Source organism: Mycteria americana, chromosome 13 (genome assembly GCF_035582795.1).
Source record: "Mycteria americana isolate JAX WOST 10 ecotype Jacksonville Zoo and Gardens chromosome 13, USCA_MyAme_1.0, whole genome shotgun sequence".
Lineage (NCBI taxonomy): Eukaryota > Metazoa > Chordata > Aves > Ciconiiformes > Ciconiidae > Mycteria > Mycteria americana.
In genome coordinates, this window is record NC_134377.1 from 13,708,896 (window position 1) to 13,732,479 (window position 23,584).

At 42.0% G+C, this 23,584-nt stretch overlaps 1 protein-coding gene across 1 annotated transcript in view; it reads right to left on the reverse strand.

Moving 5' to 3' along the window:
• Positions 1-23,584, reverse strand: part of TMEM132D (transmembrane protein 132D) — a 277,426-nt gene that overhangs the window by 40,535 nt on the left and 213,307 nt on the right. The window contains exon 5 of the mRNA XM_075515941.1: positions 4,210-4,353. Within this exon, the coding sequence (XP_075372056.1) occupies positions 4,210-4,353 (144 nt within the window). The remainder of the gene's footprint in view (positions 1-4,209; positions 4,354-23,584) is intronic.

Consider the following 23,584-nt stretch of genomic DNA (forward strand, 5'->3'; position numbering starts at 1 on the left):
GATAAAACCACACTAAGTGTTAATGAAAGATATATTAGTCTGCAGTAATATTTTACAAAGTGCCAAGTGTTGCTATCCCCTCTAACGCAGTCCAAAGTGAACAGAACAGAGCAGCTACCAGTGCTTCGCTTGATCAGCAATAACTTCCTACCACGTAGCTGTGGCTGGAGCAGTCTGGCTTTGCAACTCTACAGCCACTTGCTAAACAGCAAGCAGGGATAAAACATTACTGCTTCACTCTTCACGCAAAGCCAGAAGGATGAGACTCTGCAGGGGACAAGCACAAATGCCAGGCAATCGTCCCCCAGCCAGAACTGGTGGTAGAGCTTTGGGAAATGGGAATTCAGAGCAAGAGGCCACCCTGCAACATCTTGCACGACCCCTGCACGTGGGACACAGCCCCACGGCTCTGTGGTAAGTCCTAGGTTGTGCCAAGGATATCAGTAATGACCACCCTCTTTTCACTCCTTCTGCCCCCAGGAGTTTGCCTGTACTACAGACAAAAGTTAGCATGTCTGCTCCCCCGTTTGCATCCTTATCTGAGATCTAAGAAAAGTACAAGATGTTCTAGAAGGAAATAAACTAAAAGTATTTTGTTAGAAAAGCATGTAATTCTGGATAGCACACAGATTTGGAATGAAGTCTTCTACAAAATAGACAGCGTAGTATAAAAAAGGGCCAGAGAAACTGTCTCCTGTTCCCAGAGTTGGCACCATTCACTGTGTGGCTTCTGGCAAGTGGCTTCTGGACAGAGCTGAAAATATATTGGAATTTTTAGTTAACTGATCAAACAAAATGAATCTAAAGGTGTTTTCATTTCAGGGCAACCAAAATGCAGATTTTCAATTAACGCATCAAATTGAAAACCCGGAGCGTTGGAAAGTATTGCTTTGGAGACTTTTAGGCTTTGTTGAGCCTTGAAAAAATGGCCATTTTGAAATGGAAATGTCTTTTCAAAATGAAAGATTAAACAATGTTGATTTTTCCTCTCTCCTCCCCTCATTCTTGATTTAAATAATCTTGAGAATTTGATCTATATTAACAACTCAACAAAAAAAGTCTGCTCACGAATTGCTCTTTTCCATGAGGGCAGTAGGAGTTTTATCATCTACTTCAACGGCCAGAACTTCTTTACAGCACTTTGAAATTCTCTCCTTAACTTTTCTGTGTCTCCTCCTTTGTGAAACAGAGCCTATAACATGCCTCCATTTTTTGGCATGGTTACTCTGTCATGGTGGACTCAATCATTTCAGACAATCATTTGTCAATAACAATATTGTTCTAATGGACTAAAATCTGTCCTAACTTATTCAACCAAATTCAAGCAGATGCAGTTTGGCAGAAAACAAGTCAGTGCAGAATTTGGTCTAGCTTTTTAAAGTTCTTTGAAGTCCCAGATGAAAGAAGTGAGTAATAAATGTGGCCCTTGAAACTGAAAGAAGAATGAGGTATCCTCATTCTGCAAGGAAAATGAGCTTAAACTCATCATTAATCAACACAAAAAAATAGGAATAAAAGCTAAGCCACAGAGACGTAATCAATCTGTTAGATGCTACATGACAGATGCATTGAAAACTAGCAACAGTAAGGACACAAAGAAATGTAATCTTAATCTTTATATTTCAACGGGCATTTTAAGCAGACTTTTTCTTCCATTTTATATTCACTACTCTAATGCCCAGAGAACAGAAACTCTAATTACTGTTGCATGCTGAAGGCTGGCCAGTAATTATACATTTTTATCTTCATTAGATAAGACGTCTGTGAATAAAGCTTGGTCTGAAACAGAGCAGGTAAACTGAAAACCCAGAGACACGTTTTCAATTAAGAGCTCACTTTAAACTGGCGACTCATTTTAATGCTGCTGAAACCTGCCTTCCTGCTGCAGAGGAGTGAATTCTAGTGGGATGTTTGCAGCAGCCCAGAACGTCTTGATCTCCGACTAGTGGTTTCCTGTTTTGACATAGGGCCCGTCGCTAGCGTCATTGTGCACCGGTATGTATATGAATAACATTAAGCACACAAGCCTTTACTGGTATGTTCATGTACTTACAATGAATGATAGGTATACACTTAAGCAGTACTACCACTTTAACCTCTTTGCCAGGGTTAGAGCTGAGCGCATCGTATATGACAAACTGTTGCAGATTTATATCTGCCTAAACCATTTCACAAACATCCATTGAGCACGCCAAATCGTTCTGATAAACTGAAACTTTGGAAAATAAAACTGATTTTTAAAATATCTTCCAAATGATATATTTGCTTTCAAATTACTTTTTCCAGTTCTCTGAAAAAATGAAAAAGTTAGTTACTGAGTGAGTGAGTGAAGACTTAGTCCCTTAGCTTCTGCAAAACAAGGCAAGGACCTCAAATAATTTCTTTCTGGTTTTGAACCTAGATTCAGTCCATCAGTTTGCTATATTTGGCAGATATACCAGACTCAAAAGGTATTCACAGGAGTAAAAAAAAAAAAAAAAAGTCTGGATTAAGACAGCCAGAAAGACACATTTAATCAGAAAATACCAGCATGGTGGCTATTCAGATAAATAGAAACCCTGAGTAGATTCTAAAAGGGAAACATAAAAAAATGCTGGACTTTTAAGTTGTTTAGGTTTATCTTGTGTATAAGAAATTATCATTAAGTTACTTAAAACAAGTCCAGTGAGCGTAAACATTGCAATTTTTTGACAAAAAAAAAAATCTGTTTAGGGATAGCTCAAGAAAGATCGTTTAATAAACCCATACCCAGCTCTAGTCTTCAGGTACCCTGCTCCAAGTTGTCACTCCCTCTGTGACAAGAAGTTTCGAAGCTTGGAGGTATGTCTCAAACTCCCAACAGTTTCCCGTAGAACAGTAACAACCAAGTACCCAGGCTCATCTTTGCCTATAAAGGCAAAACCTGTCCACTAGGAAGAGTCTTTTTCAGCTAATGGGGCCCAGGGAGGCTTGCTTTGGAGCTAAACACTACTCTCAGCTGTCTGAACCCAAAATAAAATGAACTAACATAACAGGGAGAAAGCTTAGCATTCCAGTCAGCTTTAGGCGAAGGCAAATTTCACAAAGGCTGAGTCCTCAATATGGTGCAGTTCACAACAGCTAATGGGATAGCAGTGATTTCCAGCAGCTGGAGGGGTGGTCTGTAGCATTTGTAATCATTTTGTGACATGCTGGTTATATGTTAAAAAAAATTCAGTTTTAACTTTTATTTGTAGCCATGGCTCTCATTTCTTCTTCTCAAGTGACAACCACAGATAAGTTTGTGAAGAGATAAAAGCTGCTGTAGACAAGCCAACATCCCTGTCACTACGCTAGAATACTTTCCACCATATTTCCCACAATCACCACTGACCACGTCCTTCCGTTACCATTAACGTTGTTAACCATTAACCAAGCTGAGTAGGAATATGCAGGACTTCTTACAAGCTTTTAGTAGTAATATTGGTACAAGCTGAAAGCCTTCAAGAAGCAGCAATTTTCTTGAGGGTCCAGTCTGACCCTAAGATTTCAGTAATAAAAAGGCACTTAAAGGCATTCCTGCAAGCTCTCTCCTCACCACTAGCTAGGAAAGTACACACTGTGAGTCAAAACTAAGAGTAGCGGTATATTATTGCCTGCCGTTTATCTTTCAAGGAAGTTTAGGCTATAGAGCTGTTGTACAGAGTAAATCCACTGGTCAAGTGTCTTATCCAGTAGTTCCCAGTCCATGTCTGGTGGCCAACATGTTTCCTGTGAGACACCCTAGCAGCAATTATGACCAAAGAAAATTTCAAATTTAAAGCTAATGCTGTTTGCAATACATTACTGGGTCAATACCAAGAAGAGACCCAAACTTTGAGTCATACAGCTCCTGTTCCAGTGTGGCAAGCCACTTCAGAGGAATGACCTCCTTCTCTAGAGCATCAGCTGACAGCATTCCTGCTGTCACAGCCCATATAGCTGAAAAGTAAAAGGTAAAGGTAGAACTCAAAAAATACTTCAAAAGTGGTAAGTGACAGACAATTCCAAGTATTTGACATGCAGGATGGAAAATGTGTGATTTTGTGTTTGTTTTATTGCTCCACTGAACCAATCTATATGTAACAGCGATAATAAACCTTTGTCTTCCAGCAGTAGAACAGTTAGGAAGATGAAAGAACTTGTCACGTTAGAGAACACCACTGTTTTGCAGGGCCTCTGCCTTTGTGCAATGGAGCACTATGATCCTACCTTAATGACATCTTCGTCTGATGATCTGCACTCCACAGATTCCAGAAGATCAGTCACAGTCCCATCATCTTCCACAGAGATCACTTTGACAGGGACAGCCACTGTTTTCCCAGTGAGAATAGCTGTATTCAGGATCTCTGCTTCCTAAGAGACAAAAAAAGCCCCTTTAGTTAATATATTTTGCTATTAATTCATTAGTACCACCTAGCTTCACCTTTACTTTAATTTCTAATGGCTATGCCAAGAACTGTTCCAAGTGCAGCAGGCAGAAAAGACAAATTTCCTCCCTTCAATCCTGGAACCAAACTCCCAGTTCCGATTCAGGGCTGTTAAGATATCTGTCATGCCCTAATCGCTATTTCATGAATGCTCATCAAATATTAGAGCAACCTAACACCCGAGGAATGACCCTGCACCACATAAACAAGATGTACCTTGCGTCTAGCAATAGTGAAATCTCCATCCTGAGCAGCTCACTAATGATCTGGCTGATCACATAAAAATAATGTCTTAAGTCTTGCCGTTTTACCCACAAAACTGTTTTCTGAAAGGTTTTCTACAAATACTGAAATTATATGACACTATTGAGCAAATACTGTCAACGTTTAGACCAAAGAAGTACTGTATAATTCTTAGGGAACAAGTTTGGATTGGGGATAGGCAGGAATCCACTTTGCCCCACATCTCCTGGGTGATCTTTTACAAGTCCCTGCAGTGGGGGGTGTCTTCTGCAATACGCGCGCTTTCTAGCTTCCAGCCTGTAGACAGCCTGCACGGGGATCACAGCTGCTACGAAAGCCACCTGGTAGCACATCAACCCATCTGGCACGCAGGGTGTGCTCTGGCACAGCCTCCGACCGCACGTTAGTTTGGTTGGACACTCGGGATGGCCCCGCGTATGGAAGCAACTCTAGGCTGAGAGGCAGGCTTTAGGCTGCTCTTTGGGATGCAGCGTTGGCAGATTCAACTTCAGTCTCCCAATTCACAGCCTGTAAAATGGGCTAGTGGCACCGTCTGTCGTGGCCGATAAGATCCGTTTCCCCCGCTCTGCCTCCTAGGGAATTAGTTTAAGAGTACCACCGTTCTGGTCCCGCGTAAATGACTATGTACCACAGGACTGTAGGGAATCAGAGCCTCATCAGGTATTCTAGGGCTTACGGTGGCTCCTGTTGGGTAATGGTGGGCAAGCACTTGTTTGCAACTATTTCTTTACCTTTTAATGAGGCTCGTGCAAAACCATCCTCTCCCGAAAAGGAAGGATGCTGAGAAGGGCCTGGGCCCTTTAAACAAAACGAGCTCTGTAGTGACCTGTGCACTGGTACATCGTTGTTGTGATGATTATTGCAAAATGCATTCCTTCTGTCTGATTTATCACTTCTAATTTAAAAGCGCTGACTTCTGATCATATGAAAAGCACGAGACTAAACAGCACTCTTGGTTACCTGGGTGTCATACCAGCCTCGCCAAGCAGATACCACTGACTTGTGCCAAGATACACAGAGAGCACAAATTGGTGCCTGAATTCTTCTGCTCCTAATTGCAAGATACTGCTCATTCCTGGAAAGGTCTTTGAGCTTTTCAGAACTGTGCCTGCGAATCACGGACTATTCCGTAGAACAAGAGGCTCTTGATTTCAGCTGGCTCTTGTGAAATAAAAGCTTCCAAAGCCCCCCAAGTGCTAACTTCTCATTATCTAAATAGCTCACGCTATGAGCTCTGAGACTAACCTGATTTTACTTGTGGAAGACAACAAAGTGGGAGATTGAAACCAAGTTACCAGAAGATGATGACTCCCCCTACTGCCTCTTGGGCTAAAGAGGAGAAGCTGGGATTTCTCTCATCTAAAGGATACGGATCAAAGGGACCTTTTCCTATTACTTAAAGAAACAGAGACACTTTATTCGGACTCAAAGCAATATTTAAAGAAAGAAAGAAAAAAAACCTCCTGGTCTTTTGATAGCTGCTTTGCTAAAGTTTCCCCATCCTTACCATGATCTTTAGGGGAGGGTGAAATAGGATTTCACGAAAAGAGAACTTAAGAAGAAAATCCTCTCCCTCCCTCAGCACAAAAGCCTTTCAGATATTTTGAAATTATAATTCATACAAAGGTGAGAAGATCTGCCTGTACTGTAAGGCCCTGCTGTCTTGAGCGCACATTTGTTCTCAGTAGAGAATATATTATTCAAGCAACTGGGATCTCAGAAAGATTTGCAATTAAGTTTCCAGGTTCTTTTCTTTTTTTTTTTTCAGATCTGGGCTTTGCAGCAAAGTTACTGCACGCAGGTTTATTTAGATACTTTTGCCGCTCTCCTATAGGCTCCACAGAGCTGCAAATGGGGGCAGCTTGACAGAACAAGTGCTACGAAGCAGCCACGATAATTACAGAATCCGGGCATTAGGTCCTGATTTTGCAAACACTTGGGCATGAACCTCATTTCCCTGGGACTATTTGAGGCCATACCACATGCCTAGCTACTTGTACCTTGTACCAAGCCAAGAGGACCTGCTCCCCCAAGCAGGAATGGCCTTATTCCTCCAGTTGATACATTACAGTGTGACCCTCACAATTATTTTATAAAGCAAAGTGAAGTTTAATAACTAAGCCTGTGAAACAGTGTGATTAATGAGGACTGCTTACCAAAGGCAAATGTAATTTCCCCTGGCAAGAGCTAGTAACTGAGAATGAATCTCACAAGCTTCAAGAATTTCTTTCGAGTTTCCAAATTTTCCATGTGCTGGCTTTGGATATTCTAAATACAGTCTGCATCCTAATATATATATCTGGCACCTGCCACGTTATGGAAACACATGTGAAAACAGGCTACTTAGTACTCAGCTATTTCACTGTCACTACCCTGTTCTCCTCCTCAGCTACCTTCTAAAAACATGTGCATAGCCCATCTAATCCACAGGGAACTTCTGCACGTCCAGAGCCTCAGTTGGCTTCAAAGCTCAGTAACACGGCCTCAGGTCCTGCCCCAGAGCTTTCTGTCTGAGGCCACAGTCCGACAGATCGGTACTTCACGCAATTGTGTCAATGATCGCAATGACTATCATGAGAGTACTTAAATGCAAGGAGAGAAGTGTATTCATACCTGATTCTAAGGTAAGGAAGCAAATGCATACATTGTCTCTATCCAAAATCAAAGCTCCCAGATTCAAAGTTTTGTAGTTTTTGTCTGTATCCATGTTCTAGATCCATCTTCAGAACCAGAGTGTTTCCCGAACTGTGCGTAGTCCGTATCAGCACGATGCGCAGCACGTGACGGTAGTGCTGATTCTTAGACAGTCATAAAAATCTCCAGAACAGGCTTTGTCCCCTCTCTCTCCAGAAGAAATGAGGGAGGTGGGGGGCAGAAGTAATGCCTGGAGTTCATAGAAATGCCTGTGGCGATTTTCTGACTTTCTATCGGCAGCTACTTGTTCAGGCCCAGGAAAACAAATCCACCCAACACCTCTCTAAAGTAAAAGAAGGGCAGAGCAAGCTGGCAGTGGTCCGAAGCTGTGCTAATCTACACTAGAATAACTGAGCTGTATATTCTGTTTGCAGAGTTTTCAGTACCTCTACATGTATGCACTTGGAGGACGATTTCTTTAGGCACTTGGTTTGCATCTCACCCTTGAACATAGAGGCATAATAACCATTTACACCAATTTACACAGCAGGGGCAGAGTAAAATGCTTCTTCAGTCATTTGTTTAATGGCTAGAAAGGGTTTAATGTTCCCCTGGTGAAAGCATACAAAAATTATTTCATTGTGAGGAAACAAACATGATACTTCTGTAGCTATACAGAGATTTATAGTTCAGAGTCTCAGCACGTAAAAGATGTAAATCTAAATAGTTACTAATTTAAAAGTTACTTTTTGCTGCTTAAGTGATAAAGGAATCTTCTGAAGAAATATTATGTTCTTTATCCATAACTAACATAGATTATAGGAAATACAATGTCAGGGCATTGCAAGATGGGAATAGTTACACTTTTGCAAAGCTATAGCCAAATATTCTAACTGCTAAAAATTCATTCCCTGAGCAGCTATTAAAAAGATGCTGAACTTTTTCTAACTATTACGTAGCATATCTCTATAATTCACACATACACTGAACCCCCCAAATAATAAAATGAAATAATAATAGCAAACAGAGAAAAACATTTTTCTTCATGTAATAGAAATGGAAGACCAGGTAATCTTTATTCTGAAATTACTACCACGTTAAAAAAATAGTAATACTTTTAAAGAAGATTCTGGAGTGAGCGTTCTTTGCCGACTGAAGAGATTCACATTAAATAACTGAGCATATTAAGCCCTCCAGCAGAAACATATTCAGAAGATGTACACAGTAAGCATCTATTTAAGTAGAAATGCAGAAGTGAATACCTATTAGTTTTCTCAACTTTAATTGGTAGCTTCCCTGCAATTTAATTTCCCTTTGGATATCTTTTGCCTTATAATTCCTGGGGTGAAAGAAAGGACTTTAACAATATCTTTATAAATCTTAAGAAATTTCTTTTTCTTCCCATAGTTCTCTCCGTGTACACAATATTTCCTAATGTTTGTATTAATAATGACTTTTAAAAGAAATAAATATATGACTAACTCATGCTTAGCTTTGAGGCCCCACATCAGATTTATGTGACAAAGAAAAGCGTAGTAGTAACTGTCGGCATTCTTTTCCAAAAGCAGTTTAGCATGATTCAACACATCATTTTAATGCCGAATCCCTGTTACCCCTCACAAACCTCACAACACTACAAGCAGCGGTGAGCAAGGCACCGGCTTGTTTTCAAAAAAGACCTGCAGACATGTTTCTTCAAAATAACTTGGACTGATCCGCAGCTCATACCCTTCAGGAGAAGCAGTACTTGTCCTACTACAAAACCCAAGGAAAAAAAGTATTAAAAAGTCCCCACAACACTGTAACACATGTTCTGTGAACACAGCAGACCACTCACGTTTTTTATTATAGTAGCGGAACGCGTTTTTGCAGGCTAAATAGCTAACTTCTAAAATCAAGTATGTTCCTTTTTGTTTTCAATAGGCAACTTGGCTTTTGGGTTTACTACGTACAGACTGCAATAGGGAAGAGAATAAGACGATCACTGAAATCTCCTGAAGTCCGGGGCACGCCACCAAAGGAGAATGAATAGCTGCCTGAAAATCTGTCCCACTTGGCACTCATTAATATCCTCAATTTTCCTCTTTTCTTCTTCTTTTCTATTAATCATCCTGTAGAGTATTAATCCAGGCTACCACCTTGAATCTTTTCACTATTTATTTAAAAAAGGCCTAGATTTTCCTCCTCTTCAGCTAGCAGCCATCTTATTTATATCAGAGAATCCATGCTTCAGTCACGCATAACTAATTTCAAATCTTATTTAGCATCAGGTCTCAGAATTAAGAAGCTAAGTGACAGCTGTTTAATTAACTCCTTAAGCTGATTAGAAAGCATTACAGAAATCCCCCCAAGGAAGAGTTTATAACTGTCAAGAGAGCCTAAGGCCATGTTAATGCTTCTGTTTAAATTTAGTAAGCTTCTAAACCAATAACGTCTAAATGCTTGACGGCCTCATGGATGTGGTCAAATTCAGCTTTTTTCCTCATGTTACCACTGCAAGGGTAGGAAACAAAACCAACAACGTCGAAGGGATTTGAAAAGTCAGAAAGCAGCAGCTGAACAATAAAGCAAATAGGTGCATCTCTGCCGGAGCTGCTGTGAGTTCGTACCACCTAACACTCGATTAAACTGGATTAGCACTAAACGCTGGAGTAAAGCTGAGCTTGCACCTTAAATGCAGAGTCATCTCCCAGCTTCTGGTTTGCAAGCACAAAGGTTTGTTCATTGGGTCTTAAAACTTAAATCCACCTTTAATGATAAGATTATGGCAGCTGAAGCACAAGTGTTAGAAGCAGCTGGTGGGGGTAGATACGTGGTGGCGCAGAGGAACTGAAAACGCTCCAAAGCAAATTTCCTTGGTTGTAATACATTATTGTCAGCTCTGAGCTTGCAAACAGCTTGAGTTCAGGCCTAAAATATCATAGTACTTGGTCTGAAAGCTTGCAATAGTGAAATATAATTCTAATTTCTTTATTTGCCCTGTGGTTTCTGAGCCTTTAGGATGCACTAAAAAAAAAAAAAAAAGTTGAAAAATTAGCTGTAATTCTTCTGTGTCCAAAGGAATAAAGGAACTGAGGCCAGAAATAACACAAAATAATTTGTGAGGCCTTTAATATAAATGGAAGAGTTGCAAGTACAAGTTGAAATAACTGCAAGCGTGAGAAACAATGGTGAAGCCTGAATGCAAAAATGTGAAAAGACTGCCTTGAACTTCAAAGTCAGCTGCTGGGTTTAACGTGTGCACCTTTCATTGTGCAGAGTGAAACCTGAAGTCCCTGGGAATAGGAGAGAGGAGGTGGATATAAAAGCAAATTAATCACATTTAATTTAAGCACTTGCTACTTAATCCGTTTCCTTGTTTCCTCAGTATGGGCAAGAGATCTCCACAATCAGATGGGCTAGCACAGGGTTAAAAAGGAGCATAAACAGAACCCCAAATGCATGTTTCTCTGGCTATATCTGCCTGCTGACTCCGAGTCTTCCACACAGCTGCTAGAGAGGGAAAAATGGATTTTTGTAGTAGCAAAATGCGATTGCAAAACCATTGGTAAGAAAGAAATGGGTGGCAGAATCAATGCCTGAATACATTGTTCATTCCTTCTTTTTCGGGCTGTGATTCCTTGAAAAGTTTAGCCTGCCACGGCTGAGCAGTGAAACCAAGCCACATATACATATAAAGCACAGAAATCACAATTTTCCAGTCAAAACCAGAGAACAGCCAATGGCTGGATTGTGCTGTAGGGAAAAAAAGCAACATGGGATAATCACAGAGCCTGTCTGCCCCTCCTAATGCCACACAGGAGGCATTCAGGAAAAATACCTAATTATATTTAATCTGAGAGTTAACTTTTGCAAAGCCTTTTAGCTGTTTTATATTCTTACTAACGAACTTTCATCTCTGTATAGACAGCATCTATCACTGCTAAGTTTGGGGTGGGGGGGGGAGAAAAGCTAAGTATATAAGACAGTGCTGGGTGTAGTAAATAGGGAGAGAAGGAGCAAAATAGCAGGTAGGTGCCACAAAGGAAAAGTGGGATCATTAATAAGATGACCAGCAGCGAGAGGTCCCTCATTACACAGCCTGTGATGTTCAGTAAGAACTCAAGAAGGAGAGAAATGCATCTTAGTCAGAAGCAAAATCCAGGTGCTACTGTCTCTGCCGCGGTGAAGCGAAGCTGCCGTTCCCGAGCTGCGGTAAATTCCCATGTTTCACGTTGGTGCGTTGTTACGACTAGGCAACCCTGGCTTGGGGACGCTGCCTATTACTGCGGGATGCAATTCCACATCTTCCAGTGAGGAAAAAGCCAGGAAATAAATCACCTCACTCCAAGGGAGAGAAAAATGCCTTTGCCTGTTGTGTCCCTTTTCCTTACCTTTGTCTGGCTCATGTATCTGGTTTATGGTTGGACTCAATGATCTTAAAGGTCTTTTCCAACCTATATGATTCTGTGATTCTGTGATCTAAGCTGGAATCGTCTCAAAACAGGGATTTTTTTTTTTTTTTTTTTTTTTTGTGTGGTATTTGTGCAGTGTCCAGTCCACAGTCCAGATCTGAGGTCAAGCTGCTGAACCAGCTAACAATGGGGAACAGTGTTCTTGAAGGTGAAACATGGCTAGCACACAACAAATGCAAGAACAAGGCAGGGCTGACAGGGCATTGCCTCTCTTGGCGGTGCTAACCGTTATTTACAGCCCCGCTGCTGGGCTAAAGGCACACAAGGTTCTAATGTTTTTAACAGTGACTTTACAGAGCAGAAGCGTCTCAGTTTAAGACTGTATTTTCTGCTAAGGATTTCTGGGAGCAGGCAGCACGCAGGCAAGCTACCTAGAGAGGGTAACGAACGCTTTAGCAACGGGACACTTTGTGATGCTACCGGTAAGCTATCCAAGCCGCACTGGATCTTCTTTACACTCAGAGAGCTGAGGACTCAAATCGTCCCACGGCAGTTCACTTTTTTCCTAGCTATACAGTAAATACAAATTTTAATTTGTGTCAGGTTTAAAATGACAAAGTCCCTCTAGTGCTTTGATGTCTAGCATTCAGGAATCGCGTTAACTTACTTTTGGCAAGCCCTCCTTCGGTGTTTTGGTGGTTTGTGGTGCTAAGCAGGCCACCGTGATCCCAGGAATCTGTCGTGTACGTTGCCTGTTTATCAAAGTCAGAGAGCTATGAAGTCTGAGAATTGTCAGGCTGCAGTTCTTCAGAGAAATTGCTAATTAATTCACAGGCTCCAAACTGTAACTCCACGAAGCTGCGTGTGCGTACTTGATTTTGGTCTCTAGACAGACTGCTTTCTCTGATAATCAACAAGGTTTGCTCTTAAAAGCAAACAAATAAACAAACTTGGGGAGGATTTCTTCTTTGCTTTTCCTAAGCAGGCTGCTAGCACTTTTAGACATCATTGCAGGAGGGAAAGGCATGTCTGCTTGTCAAAGGAAGACCTTTCAGAAAAGCAGAGCTGGGAGATCTGGCCTAAGGTACATGGATACACTGCGTCTGATGCTGCTGAATTGCTGAGACTGGGGAGACTGGTAGGGACATGTCATGCAAAATTAGCTAAACCCAATCAAAATTTCACACACGGGGTCAGTATCTCAGCTCCCGGATTGATGTGCCAGCGTGAAGGCTCTTTTGATTCTCAGGCCTGCGGTTAGGAAGCCTAACGCGGAGGTTTGGTGCCTGCAGGGGTTTGGGAGCTCTGTAAGGGGTGGACTATGGGATGCAATGTAGGGATTTCCAGCAACAAAATGAAAGCTCTAGCATATCACTTCAAAGAAAAGATGCCAATGAGACTCTAGCAATGCAATTTAGCAGAGTAAATATTTGGTGCGATGTGTAGCAGAGCCAGAACGACTGGGGTCAAACTGACTGAAACAGCTTCGCTTTCATGGAGGGAAGTATTAAAAATCCCAAAACAAATCACCGGCCTTGTTTAATGTTTTTTTCCCTTCTCTTCCACAGCTTGCCGCTGTCATTCCCAGGCCCTATTCTGAGCTGCACATGAATCCTGCCCATCTTCCACACTGTGCTAACCCCCGTGCCCTCGGTGGTCTGAAGGGATTGCTGAGGGCCAGAGCCGGGGAACCCTTTCCCCATCTGCCATACAGATCCTTGGGGCCCGGCCAGCAAGGAGCACGTGAGAGCGGCCCTTGGGATGCAGAAGCATCCAGCCGATAAATATGACAGGTTCTTTTCTGTCATTCTCTGCTTTCCAGAGCCAGACAGCGATGAATCCGCGTACTTCCCTGCCTGCACGCCCTGCTCCTCTCCCCCTCCTGGGGCCACTGCTGCCGCCGGGGCGGGTGACCGGGCAGGGACGGGGCTCTGTGCCACCAGGGACTCCCCCTGCCCCCGTCCTCACTGTCTGCTCTGGCCACAGCCACATTTCTGCGCTGTCGCAGCCAGCAAACGACAAGCTGAAAGAGAGCCGAGGCTGGGAAGGGTGGGAGACGGGGAGTGGGAAGGAATGTGAGGCAGGGAGCAGGGGAAGGGGACAGGACAGGAGGGGGACTCTCACAGTTTCTCCAGGGAAGGGTAGCTGCTGACTAAAGAAAAGACAAGAAAAGTACCGTCCCACTTCACTTTGTTAAAGGATACCGGACTTTGCAAATCTCTGTATAATACGGTACATGTAGCAAATGTTGCAATGGATGCAGGGCCCAGCGCATAATTGAAGCTGTTGTTTTAGCAGTGAGACCTCCCTGCTCACATACGCTGCTCTCATGCTCCGTTGTCTGTTCTCTCCCTCCCACGTAATCACACGTGGGATGAAGCCTGTTTCTGCACTGACCGGAACTATTGATACTATAGATTAGGAACGCATCAACAAGTCAATGATAACAGTAGCTGCATCAGCTTTCTCAGAAAAATATTTCTACGTGCTTATCACAGAGGGCTGTCAGTGCTTTATGCCGAGTTTTGTTCGTACTTGGCAGCTCTGCTGTGAAACTTTCGATTATTTTCACGTACCAAACGACTGCCACGAGTTTGCCTTGGCGAGTCCCATCTCCTCTGCCAGCCACAGGTTACGCTGAGCTAGCTGAAGCCCAGCTGATGCGGGCAGAGGCGCAGATGCAGCCTCCCTCGTTACAGAGCTCCACAGAGGACTCCCCTCCGCTGCTGGCTTGCCCAGCGCTGCCTTAAGCTCCAGCACCAAACACACAGCATCTACTCAGTCTTTTGAACCTGAGGATCTCCATAACCCAGGCACACAATGGAAACGCCTTGCTTTCACCTCAAAGTCCGTGATGTTTTTGCCCCATCCTACCTAGCTGCTCTATTACCTCCTACGATTTTCGCAGCTTTTAATGTCTACCAGTCAGCTCTTTCACCAGCACATCCATGCTTTTTCCCATGACACCTGCAGAGCTAGTTGCTTTACAACCCTCTTTAAAATTCAGCTCTGCCATAGTGACTACAGATGTTGCAAGTCTCGAACAGACATGTTTGTTCCTCTCCTCCCGTCTCTCACAACTTTGGTTTAACTCTGTGAGGTCAAGCAAGATCTGTCAGCAAAACAGGTAGATCAAAGTGCACATATGGTGTTTATAAATATATAGAGAGATTCCGTTCCCTCCATGTCTACAAAGTACTTCTCAGAGAGGAAAGCCTTTTAGCATTTTCTACAATAACAACGATCCTAACACATTTATCAACTCTGACTTGATTTTCGCATAATTTTAAAAGTTCTGCCATCACCCTTGCAGTTTTCCAGAGGCGAAAGCTGAGAAGCAGGAAGGTTAGGAGAGCTGCCCCAGCTCCACACGGAGCCACTGGCAAAGCCAGGAGCAATCCCTGGAGCTCTGCCATCCCGTTTCCTCTCCTGCACATGGAAGATCCTGAGAGCAACATAGATGATGTACAAAGCGTGGTGGGAAGACAAGGAGAAAATGATGCAGTGACAACGAGAAGAAAAGCAGATTTGCAAGGATGAAATCTGCCCCAATGTGGCAATTAATATAAGCTTCCATGGCAGAGCCAGAGAGCAAGGACTGAACTAGTTTTTCGCATTTCTAAAGAGAAGAAAGAGGTTTGTAAGGAACAAGAGAACTCAGGTTCTCCTGGTCACTCTGCAGGGGAGAAGTGACTAAGTTGCCTGTTCCGAGGTTTCCTTATATATTGGCCTTGTAGTTTTCGTAGCACATTCATATTTAGGAATGTCAAGCAATAAGCAGCCTGAGCTAAATCGGGACCATCACAGGGGCCCTGGAAACATGCCTCAAACCCAAAAATTCATTCATGAGCAGACTAACGGCAGAGCAGCGGGGAAGCCTGCAGCCAGTGGGCTCTGCTGGGTTAGTAATTAGCTCTTCTTTTGAACTTTTAACAGAAAGACAAAAATAAACAAAGGGGACATTCAGAAAAAAGATGATGTTCCAGCTCCCATATGGCAAATGGGGCCAAAGTCTGCTCTGAGACATGTGACCATGACCTTCGTGAGGACGCCGTGATGCCCAGGGCAGAATTTGGGTCACAGTATGCCCTTAGAAAAAATCTGTGACAGTGACTGAATAAGGACGCTGGTCCTTGACTGTAGTGGCTGCAGAGGTTGTACCCTCGTGCCTTCGTGGGTAAACTCCTCCATTCACTGTGTCACACCATGTGCTGAGAAGGGCACTAACACTGTATTTCTAGGAACAAAAGTGGGCGAGTGCCATTTATCCACATGTACCTTTGGTTATAACACTGCCATCTCTACAGCTGAGAAGCTCAAAGTTTCATCTCTTCGCATTTGGTCTCGGTAAGGAAATTTGGATTAATTTTTTTTTCCCATAGGACACAGCAACCAAAATTTTATTTCCAAAAAACTCCGTAGTTACAAGTCCTATGCCCATAAAGATATTTTGGCGCCTGGATTTCTGTGGCACTACTGTTTTAGAACTTCTGCGTGATTAGCCTGTGACAACAACTACTGCCAGAACCTTTGCAGATATAAATGGATGCAACTTTGCTGATCTTGCAGATATGACAAGAAATAAATGTATGGGTTACATTTATTTCCCCAGCCATACATAAAGTCTATAGTACAGGCTGGTGTAAGAATCTGAATGAAGATAGAATATTTTTAGGTCCGATGAAGTAGGCAGAGAAAGAAAGTAGTGAGCCCGCAAGCTCTGCTTTGATCATTTAGCCTTTGCAGATTTGTGACAAATTGTTTTTTCTGCATGAATCTGAACTGATACAGATTTACATGAGTAGTTGAAAAGCAATACCAGTCGGGAAATAAAATCCCTAACAGCGCCACAGAAAAGCGATAAACTTAAGAAGCAGTTAGACAGACAGAAGAATGATCAGAAATGCTTCACAATAGAAAAAAATTAATAACACAGGAAAAGAACAGTTGGACACTTGTAAAGCTGGTTGTGGCAGGCTGAAAGCAGGGAATCCAAAAAGTCATTAGAAAAAAGACATGAAGAGTCTTGTAATAATATCCTGGGGAACATGCATACCGTGGACTCAATGCCTTTAAGACTATATTGTACATTGTGCAACAATTGTTTAATGTCTAATCCTTCTGGAATGATTGGTAGAGAACTTATGTTAGTGTCAGTCCAATGTCCTCAAGGAAATAAATCTGGACTTGACATCAAATTACATATTTTGTACCCAGGACATTTGAAGTATTTTTCCTAATCTGATGTATACAGAGATCTGTATCCAATAATTCTTCTGATGTCAGCGCAAGAGTAACAGCTTCCTCTTCTTCCTTCAGCTTCTCATTTTAAATATGAGAAAACAAATCATATGAATAAAGCACCATATTAAGAACTAGCCACTCTATAATTATTATGAAGTTGTGAACCTGAACAGTTCTAGACTGCAACACTCGCACTGATAATAAATGCCATTATTTGTAGTGTTAGATGACTACATAGGAGGCTGTTTCCAAGGTCAGACATCTAGAAAGGACTGGGACTCACACTGTATCTGACGACTTCAACAGCAAAATTCTCACTGATTTTAACGAGTGTAAACCTGATGACTAACAGATCATCTATCTTACTGTGATATGATAGTCCATAACCTTAACCAAATGCAACTGAAAGTATCTCAAGGTCCTAACCTTCCCCCCCCCCCCCCCCCCCCCCCCGATTTTGAAAATTAAGAGAGGTATGCTTGAGGAATGAGTTTTTTCCAGGTAACTTGCTCAGAGGTAAGTTTACAGTTAGGAAGGAAGGGGAAGGTACAGAGCCTTTTATCGATAGTTTATAAAGCACTTGATCTGATAAATAACTGCCGCCAGATGCCAACATTGAGCCTGGTGTGACCATTTATCACCTTGTTACCAGCTATACAGACTGCCTCTAGCCATTTGCTCCTGCAGGAGCCAAGTTGATAAACGGTTGCAGTAGGCTCGGTACGGGTTTGCGACAAGCTTATTTATTGGGTTAAAAAAGAAGAAGAAAATCTTTAGATGACATCAATAAAAGCTTGGTTCTTCTTCAAGGTGCCGCCAGACACATGGGACTGAAATAATCTGACTTTTGCTTTTATTTGCTTAGGTTTTCCTCTTTGTTCAAAATTTACTACAAGCTAGGAGCCCTGCAGCCAAGAGCTGCACAAAGCTCCTTACCTACCTTGATAAAATGACAGGTTTGCTCAAGAAAAGCCTGTTTTCAAGAATCAGAGTTAGTGTGATGGCTTGCACTGACTTCACTGAGATCTGGTTTGAGCCGAGTTTGTAACTTAGCAGTGGTTAGATGGTAACCACAATCTCCCCATCGTTCAATGCTTCTTTTATGCCTTTCTGCTTTCTACATTAGGAATTTCACCCCATGTCCCCACCATTTCAACTCCCTCTTCATAAAAAGCAAATAATCCTTTTTGCTTTAGGTCTCTCACCTCCTTTAATTATTCACTGTTTATGTCTAGGACAACTGAGAAGGGCCCCAAAAAGGCTAAAAGGGTGATGCAAGAAAAAAAGACGACTGAGAGAGGCTACAAAAGAGATCCCTGGGATGATCAGTGGTCTGGTGAAAGGGAACCAAGACCGGAGATTCATAGTCTCGCATCACAAAAGAAAAAGGGAAAACTATCAGATGGCAGGGCTCAAAACAGACAGAAGATGATGTTTTTGCACATCATGTAGCTGAATCATGAAATTCATTGCCACAGAAAACAGGAATGTTTGCATGGATTGACCTCCATTGCAATTTGAAGAGCGATTAAATAAATTAATGGAAGAAAGTACTAGATCACACTTCTAGATCACAGACATGCTGAATTACATACCCTTGAAAGCAGTTTTCCCTCGCTCTTATATCATTCCCATGGCATCTGCTATCAGCCACTGTTGGACATGGGGAAATGGATCAGAAAAATCTTTGGCCTTAGCCAGTGTGATTCTCTAGATAGAAACAGTACTCTATTTACTGTAACTGTAGTTTAAAAGCAGAATTAAAACTTCTTCCCATAGAGTTGTTCATCTATTGTCCTGCTTTCAGGGACTCATTTTATAGATAGACTTGAAGAATTGTATTGGTTAATGGAATGGATTTTGGCATTAGTGGAAAATATAAGCCCTCAATATCAAATATTAAATTATTCCTGATGAATTCTTTTATGGGCTTGGACTTGCAACTGATTTAATACTCCTAGATAATTACTTCTATTATAACTGTGTCTTTGATTTTTAATTAACCGTACAAAGTTTCTCATTCAAATCTAATATTACCTTTGTTAACACTGTCAGCTCTCTGTTTAGAGATTCCGTTCACATTAAACTCTCATGCTCAGACCTTAAAGTCTGCTTTTCCACAACTGTGTGAACAGATTCCATATGAGGCTTATTTATTCTACATAATCATCTACAAAAATCCTGTCTTCGGTATCCTGAACACTGCTGTCTGCCAAGTAACCCCATTCTCTTAGTACTACTGCTCTCACATCACCTCATCTAACTCACATGACTCCTTAGATACTAATTTGGCTGGCCGTTTCAGTAATTAGTCTCCTGATTTTCAGCTGCTTCACTGAAACTGCTGACATGGTTTAAGTTAGGACATGCACAGAGCTTCATCTTTTACTGGGGGAAGAACTTCATCCCTCTTCCTGACTAGTGAAAATCTCGAATACCTATCTCTACAATACTTTATGATTATGCTAAGATAATGAATGACACTGATACAATGATATGTGTATGGTGACTTTATTTTTGTTCTCTCTGGCCAGAGAGAAGCCTCTCCTGCAAGAGGCTTTATTATAAAAAATACCAATAACCTATTGACTATGTCTCTTCGGGAGCAGATGAGTTTTTGACCAGGCTACGTCCTGGCTGTAGCAGCATCACACATTTGTTGCAAGACTACTCGACAAGCCAAAGCACAACATTTTCAAACTTGTGCGCCATTACTCATCTAAATCCATATTTACAGACCTAATTAAATGACTTTACTGCATTAAAATTCAATACAAGTAAGCTGCCTGGGAATTGCGTGTTGAGCATTTTTAGTGATCAGGCTCCTTATAATGCAGAGTCTGGATATGAATTTAGGTGTCGTGCTTGAACCAATCACATTAGAATTTGATCCTTGCTTTGAAAATGTCTGTTTTTCTACTTTAACTTCCTTGTAATTAGATTCACATTTGCCGATGGAGAAAGAATATTGACAGTACTTACAAACTCCCTTGAAATCATTGTTTGGATAAAGGGTGAGACATAATATGTAAAATGCAAAGTGCCAGCATCACTTTACAAACTATCACATTGTGGCAAATAAAAGGAATTTTGCATTTTTAAAACCCATACCCTTTTTATGTTTTAGGGATTCCTTGAAGTCTCCTTTATTTTGTGCATTTTCCTCCTCCAGCTGCCAGCCAGCCTGACTGTAGCACCTCTGCCACCCATCACTCTTATTTCTAGAGCAGCTTGCAGGGTGACCCAGAGCTCTCCTTTCAGCTTGGGGGTCAAGGACACAACAGGCCAGTAATGAGGATCTGAACTGAGCCTTCAATGATCATCTGCCATTTGACAACTTGTTTCACTACCGCAGCACGACCAGAGGGGCTTCACGAGAGGCGCGTGTCACTCTCCCCAACACAGATGGGTCTGATACCACCCAACACAGCTGCTCTGACACAGGCTGCCGTCCTTCCAGCCAGAAGCTAAACAGCCCCCGCAGAACCCCTAAAGCTGTCTTTCATGGATTTTCTATTTTTAGCATGTATACATACCTGTTTTGACTCCAAAAGATACAAAATCTCCTATCAATTAGTGTGTGACTTAGTGGAAAATGTTGGTAAAGCTACCTATAATCAAATTAAATGTTTTTTTCAGTACCTAACATTTTTACAAAGGTTAGTCGTAGAGTATTGGACACTCTCCTGTTTGACCTGCTAGCTAAATGCCAACTGCACAGAGCAAAAGCACCCAACTGCCATCTCATCTTTTGCGTTCATTATGTTCAGCTCTACTTAATTTGGAAAGTTTTCCATACTAATTGTTAGGCTTTTCAGAGGACTTTTATTATACTGAAGGTTTTTTGCCTGAATTACATTAAACGGTATAGATTTTGATTTTAGGGAGGATGAATTCACATTTTTGTAATTGATGTCAGTCACGTGCTGGGATTTTCCAGTCTATTTTGCTGTTTATGACACCACCTCTCTTACAGATGAGATTCAGAACAAGTTTAAGGAATAGGGTGCAATTATCAAGCATGTAACCAAAGGAAGGAGAGGTGACCTAGGCACTGACTCCTACTTCAGTCACATGTGCCCTGAGAGGCCTGAAGAACAGTTATGAAGTCTAAACTAAGCTTCTCAGTTTCCTGTGTTTAGCAAAAGGATCATAATTCTCTGGCCTTGTAGGTTATTAAGTAACGGTAATGCAATTCGCTAACTACTGTGATGAGGCACATCTAAAAAAAAAAATATATATATGAAAAACTAAGTATGTGGATGCTAGTGATAGTCAATTCTCAGAAATGCTAAAGAATTTCTGAGAATGCATAAAGATCTGGCAGAATTTTTAGAGATTTTGAAGCTTTCAACTATTTTTCCATTAGGATTCCCGAAGAAGTTCAACTGAGAATCAAAAACTTTGCAGAAAAACATTAAAAAAAAAAAAAAGAAAAAAGAAAACACAAGAATGATGTGCTGCTGCTCTACCTCCACTGGTTGGTACTCAATGAACTAAGATCGGGAACGTCAGGTCTCAAGCTGTGCCCTGATTCTGCCCAGTCACTGAGCTGCCTCTGCACCTGCCTGCATCCCAGAGAAAAGGATGCTACAACTTATTCCATGGTTAACAAAAACGAGAAAATAGAGCCTAAGAAAATAATTATGTGGTGCTTGAGGAAATATGGAAATAACCATAAGCTGCTGCATTTAACAGACTTTTTGAAATGAAATTATTTGTATTCAAATATGTGCAAAACCAATGATCATTTTTGGGTTTGATCAGCTCAGCCTGTTCTTTGGGGAAATTAATTTGATGCTCTGGGTGTAAACATTCTTTCAAAATGCTTACCGTAAAGCAATGTTTTCCTCCTGCTCTTCTCAGCACCAGAGCAATTTTCAAAGCGTTCCCATTGATAACACAAACAAAACAGACCGCTTCATCAGGAGGACCAGAAATTGCAATCAGAGAAGTTATACTTAAAATACAATTTAATCTATATTCACATCATCACCCGGTCTTTTGCAGGTCACGTGTGGGTGGCGTGCAGAGACTTTAAGTAGGAACAGGTACATTTGTGATTACTAAAGACTACAAGTAGACCTGCAGCAGCTTTAGACAAAAGGTGGTTTGCAAAGCTACCTACCTAGACCAAAGTGAAAGCAAAGATCGGTGTCAGAAGCTCATTTACAATGAACTGATGTAATCTATTTCTAATTAAGTCAGAGGGAGAAAGCATTTAAAGTCTACTAATACTGGTAACACCCTACCAGAACTTTGTATCAGATCTAGGTGCAGCGTATTTAATGTCCTCTCAGAGAGTGCTGCTCAAAGAGGAGGGGATGTTCATATTGGAAATGGACATCACTGAAAGCTGGCCATGATGAATGCTGGAGCTGAGCGTTGCTTCCTTGCAAGTGGAATGAATCTCACAAAATATTTCCATGTGCTGCAATGTGCAAAAGTGACAGTTGTAGTTAGAGCGGTGTCATGCTAGAGGTTAGATGGGGCATTTTGTTCATGACTCCAGCCCCAGCACACTGACAAGAATATTTCATCAGGTCCATGGCAGTTCAGAGGACAGGGCGATTAAAACCTCTTTGTTTGTGATTTAGACAAGAAGCCATGAATCCGATATCCCTGCTGGGAAAGGGAGAAACATGAGCCAAGGATGGATGGCAGCGAACAGGCAGAGCTGAAGCCTGGGAGCACTTTCTCCTGTAGAAGCTAGCAGGATCAGAGTTTTATGTTACTAGACCGTGAAGCAGGAACACAACACACCTTCCCCGAGGAATGCAAATGCTGGCTGCCACAGCCCTCCTGCTCTCCTGCTTCTCAGCCCTGTGCTGACCATTTGGTCCTGATAAGCCAGCAGAGAGTTAAGTGCATTTTATTGGGTTAGTTTTCTGCTGACTTAGCTGAAATGGCTCAGCTTTGGGTCTGACGAGTGCTGAGCCACCAGACAGGATGGATGAGGAATCTCCATACCATCCAAGATGGCCAGGGAGGCACTGAGCAGTTAAATCAGTTTAAAGTGCCTCAGAAGAGCAGCCTGCAGAGAAATAGGAAGAGACACCTGAGCACTGATATGTCCTCTGAAGTGCTCACCACCAGCTCAGCACATCTCCACCTCCAAACTAGGTTCATGATTGCCCAGCCCTTCCCTTTGCTAGACAGGGGGGTCTAAGGAGGTTGAAACAGGACCCTTGCAGGGAAATAGGGCCAGGCCACGTCCTGTCCATCTTTGATCTTCAGAAAAGAAGACAGAGAGTGGAATTTGAACTTCTGCCTTTCCCATGTATCACAGGAGGGCTTCATTTCCTTCCTAGCTGGTCTCTGATGTCCAGAATTATCAATATCAATATCCTCATTCATCTCCCTTTATTTTCCTTCTGTAATTGCTTGGGGATATTAAGTGCTGGCAACATTGGGGTCATTATTAACCCTAGGCAAAATGTGCATTGGAAGACCACAAATCTTCATTCTTGCCTTGTTACTATAGTTACACCTGACTAAGAGGTGACACCTTAACTCTGCCTTCAAGCTCTAAGTAAATGATGACTGACAAAGAATTAAAGAATCTCAGAAAATGAAACGACAGCATTTGAAGAAGAAAAGGGCAAGCACACTCATGGTAAA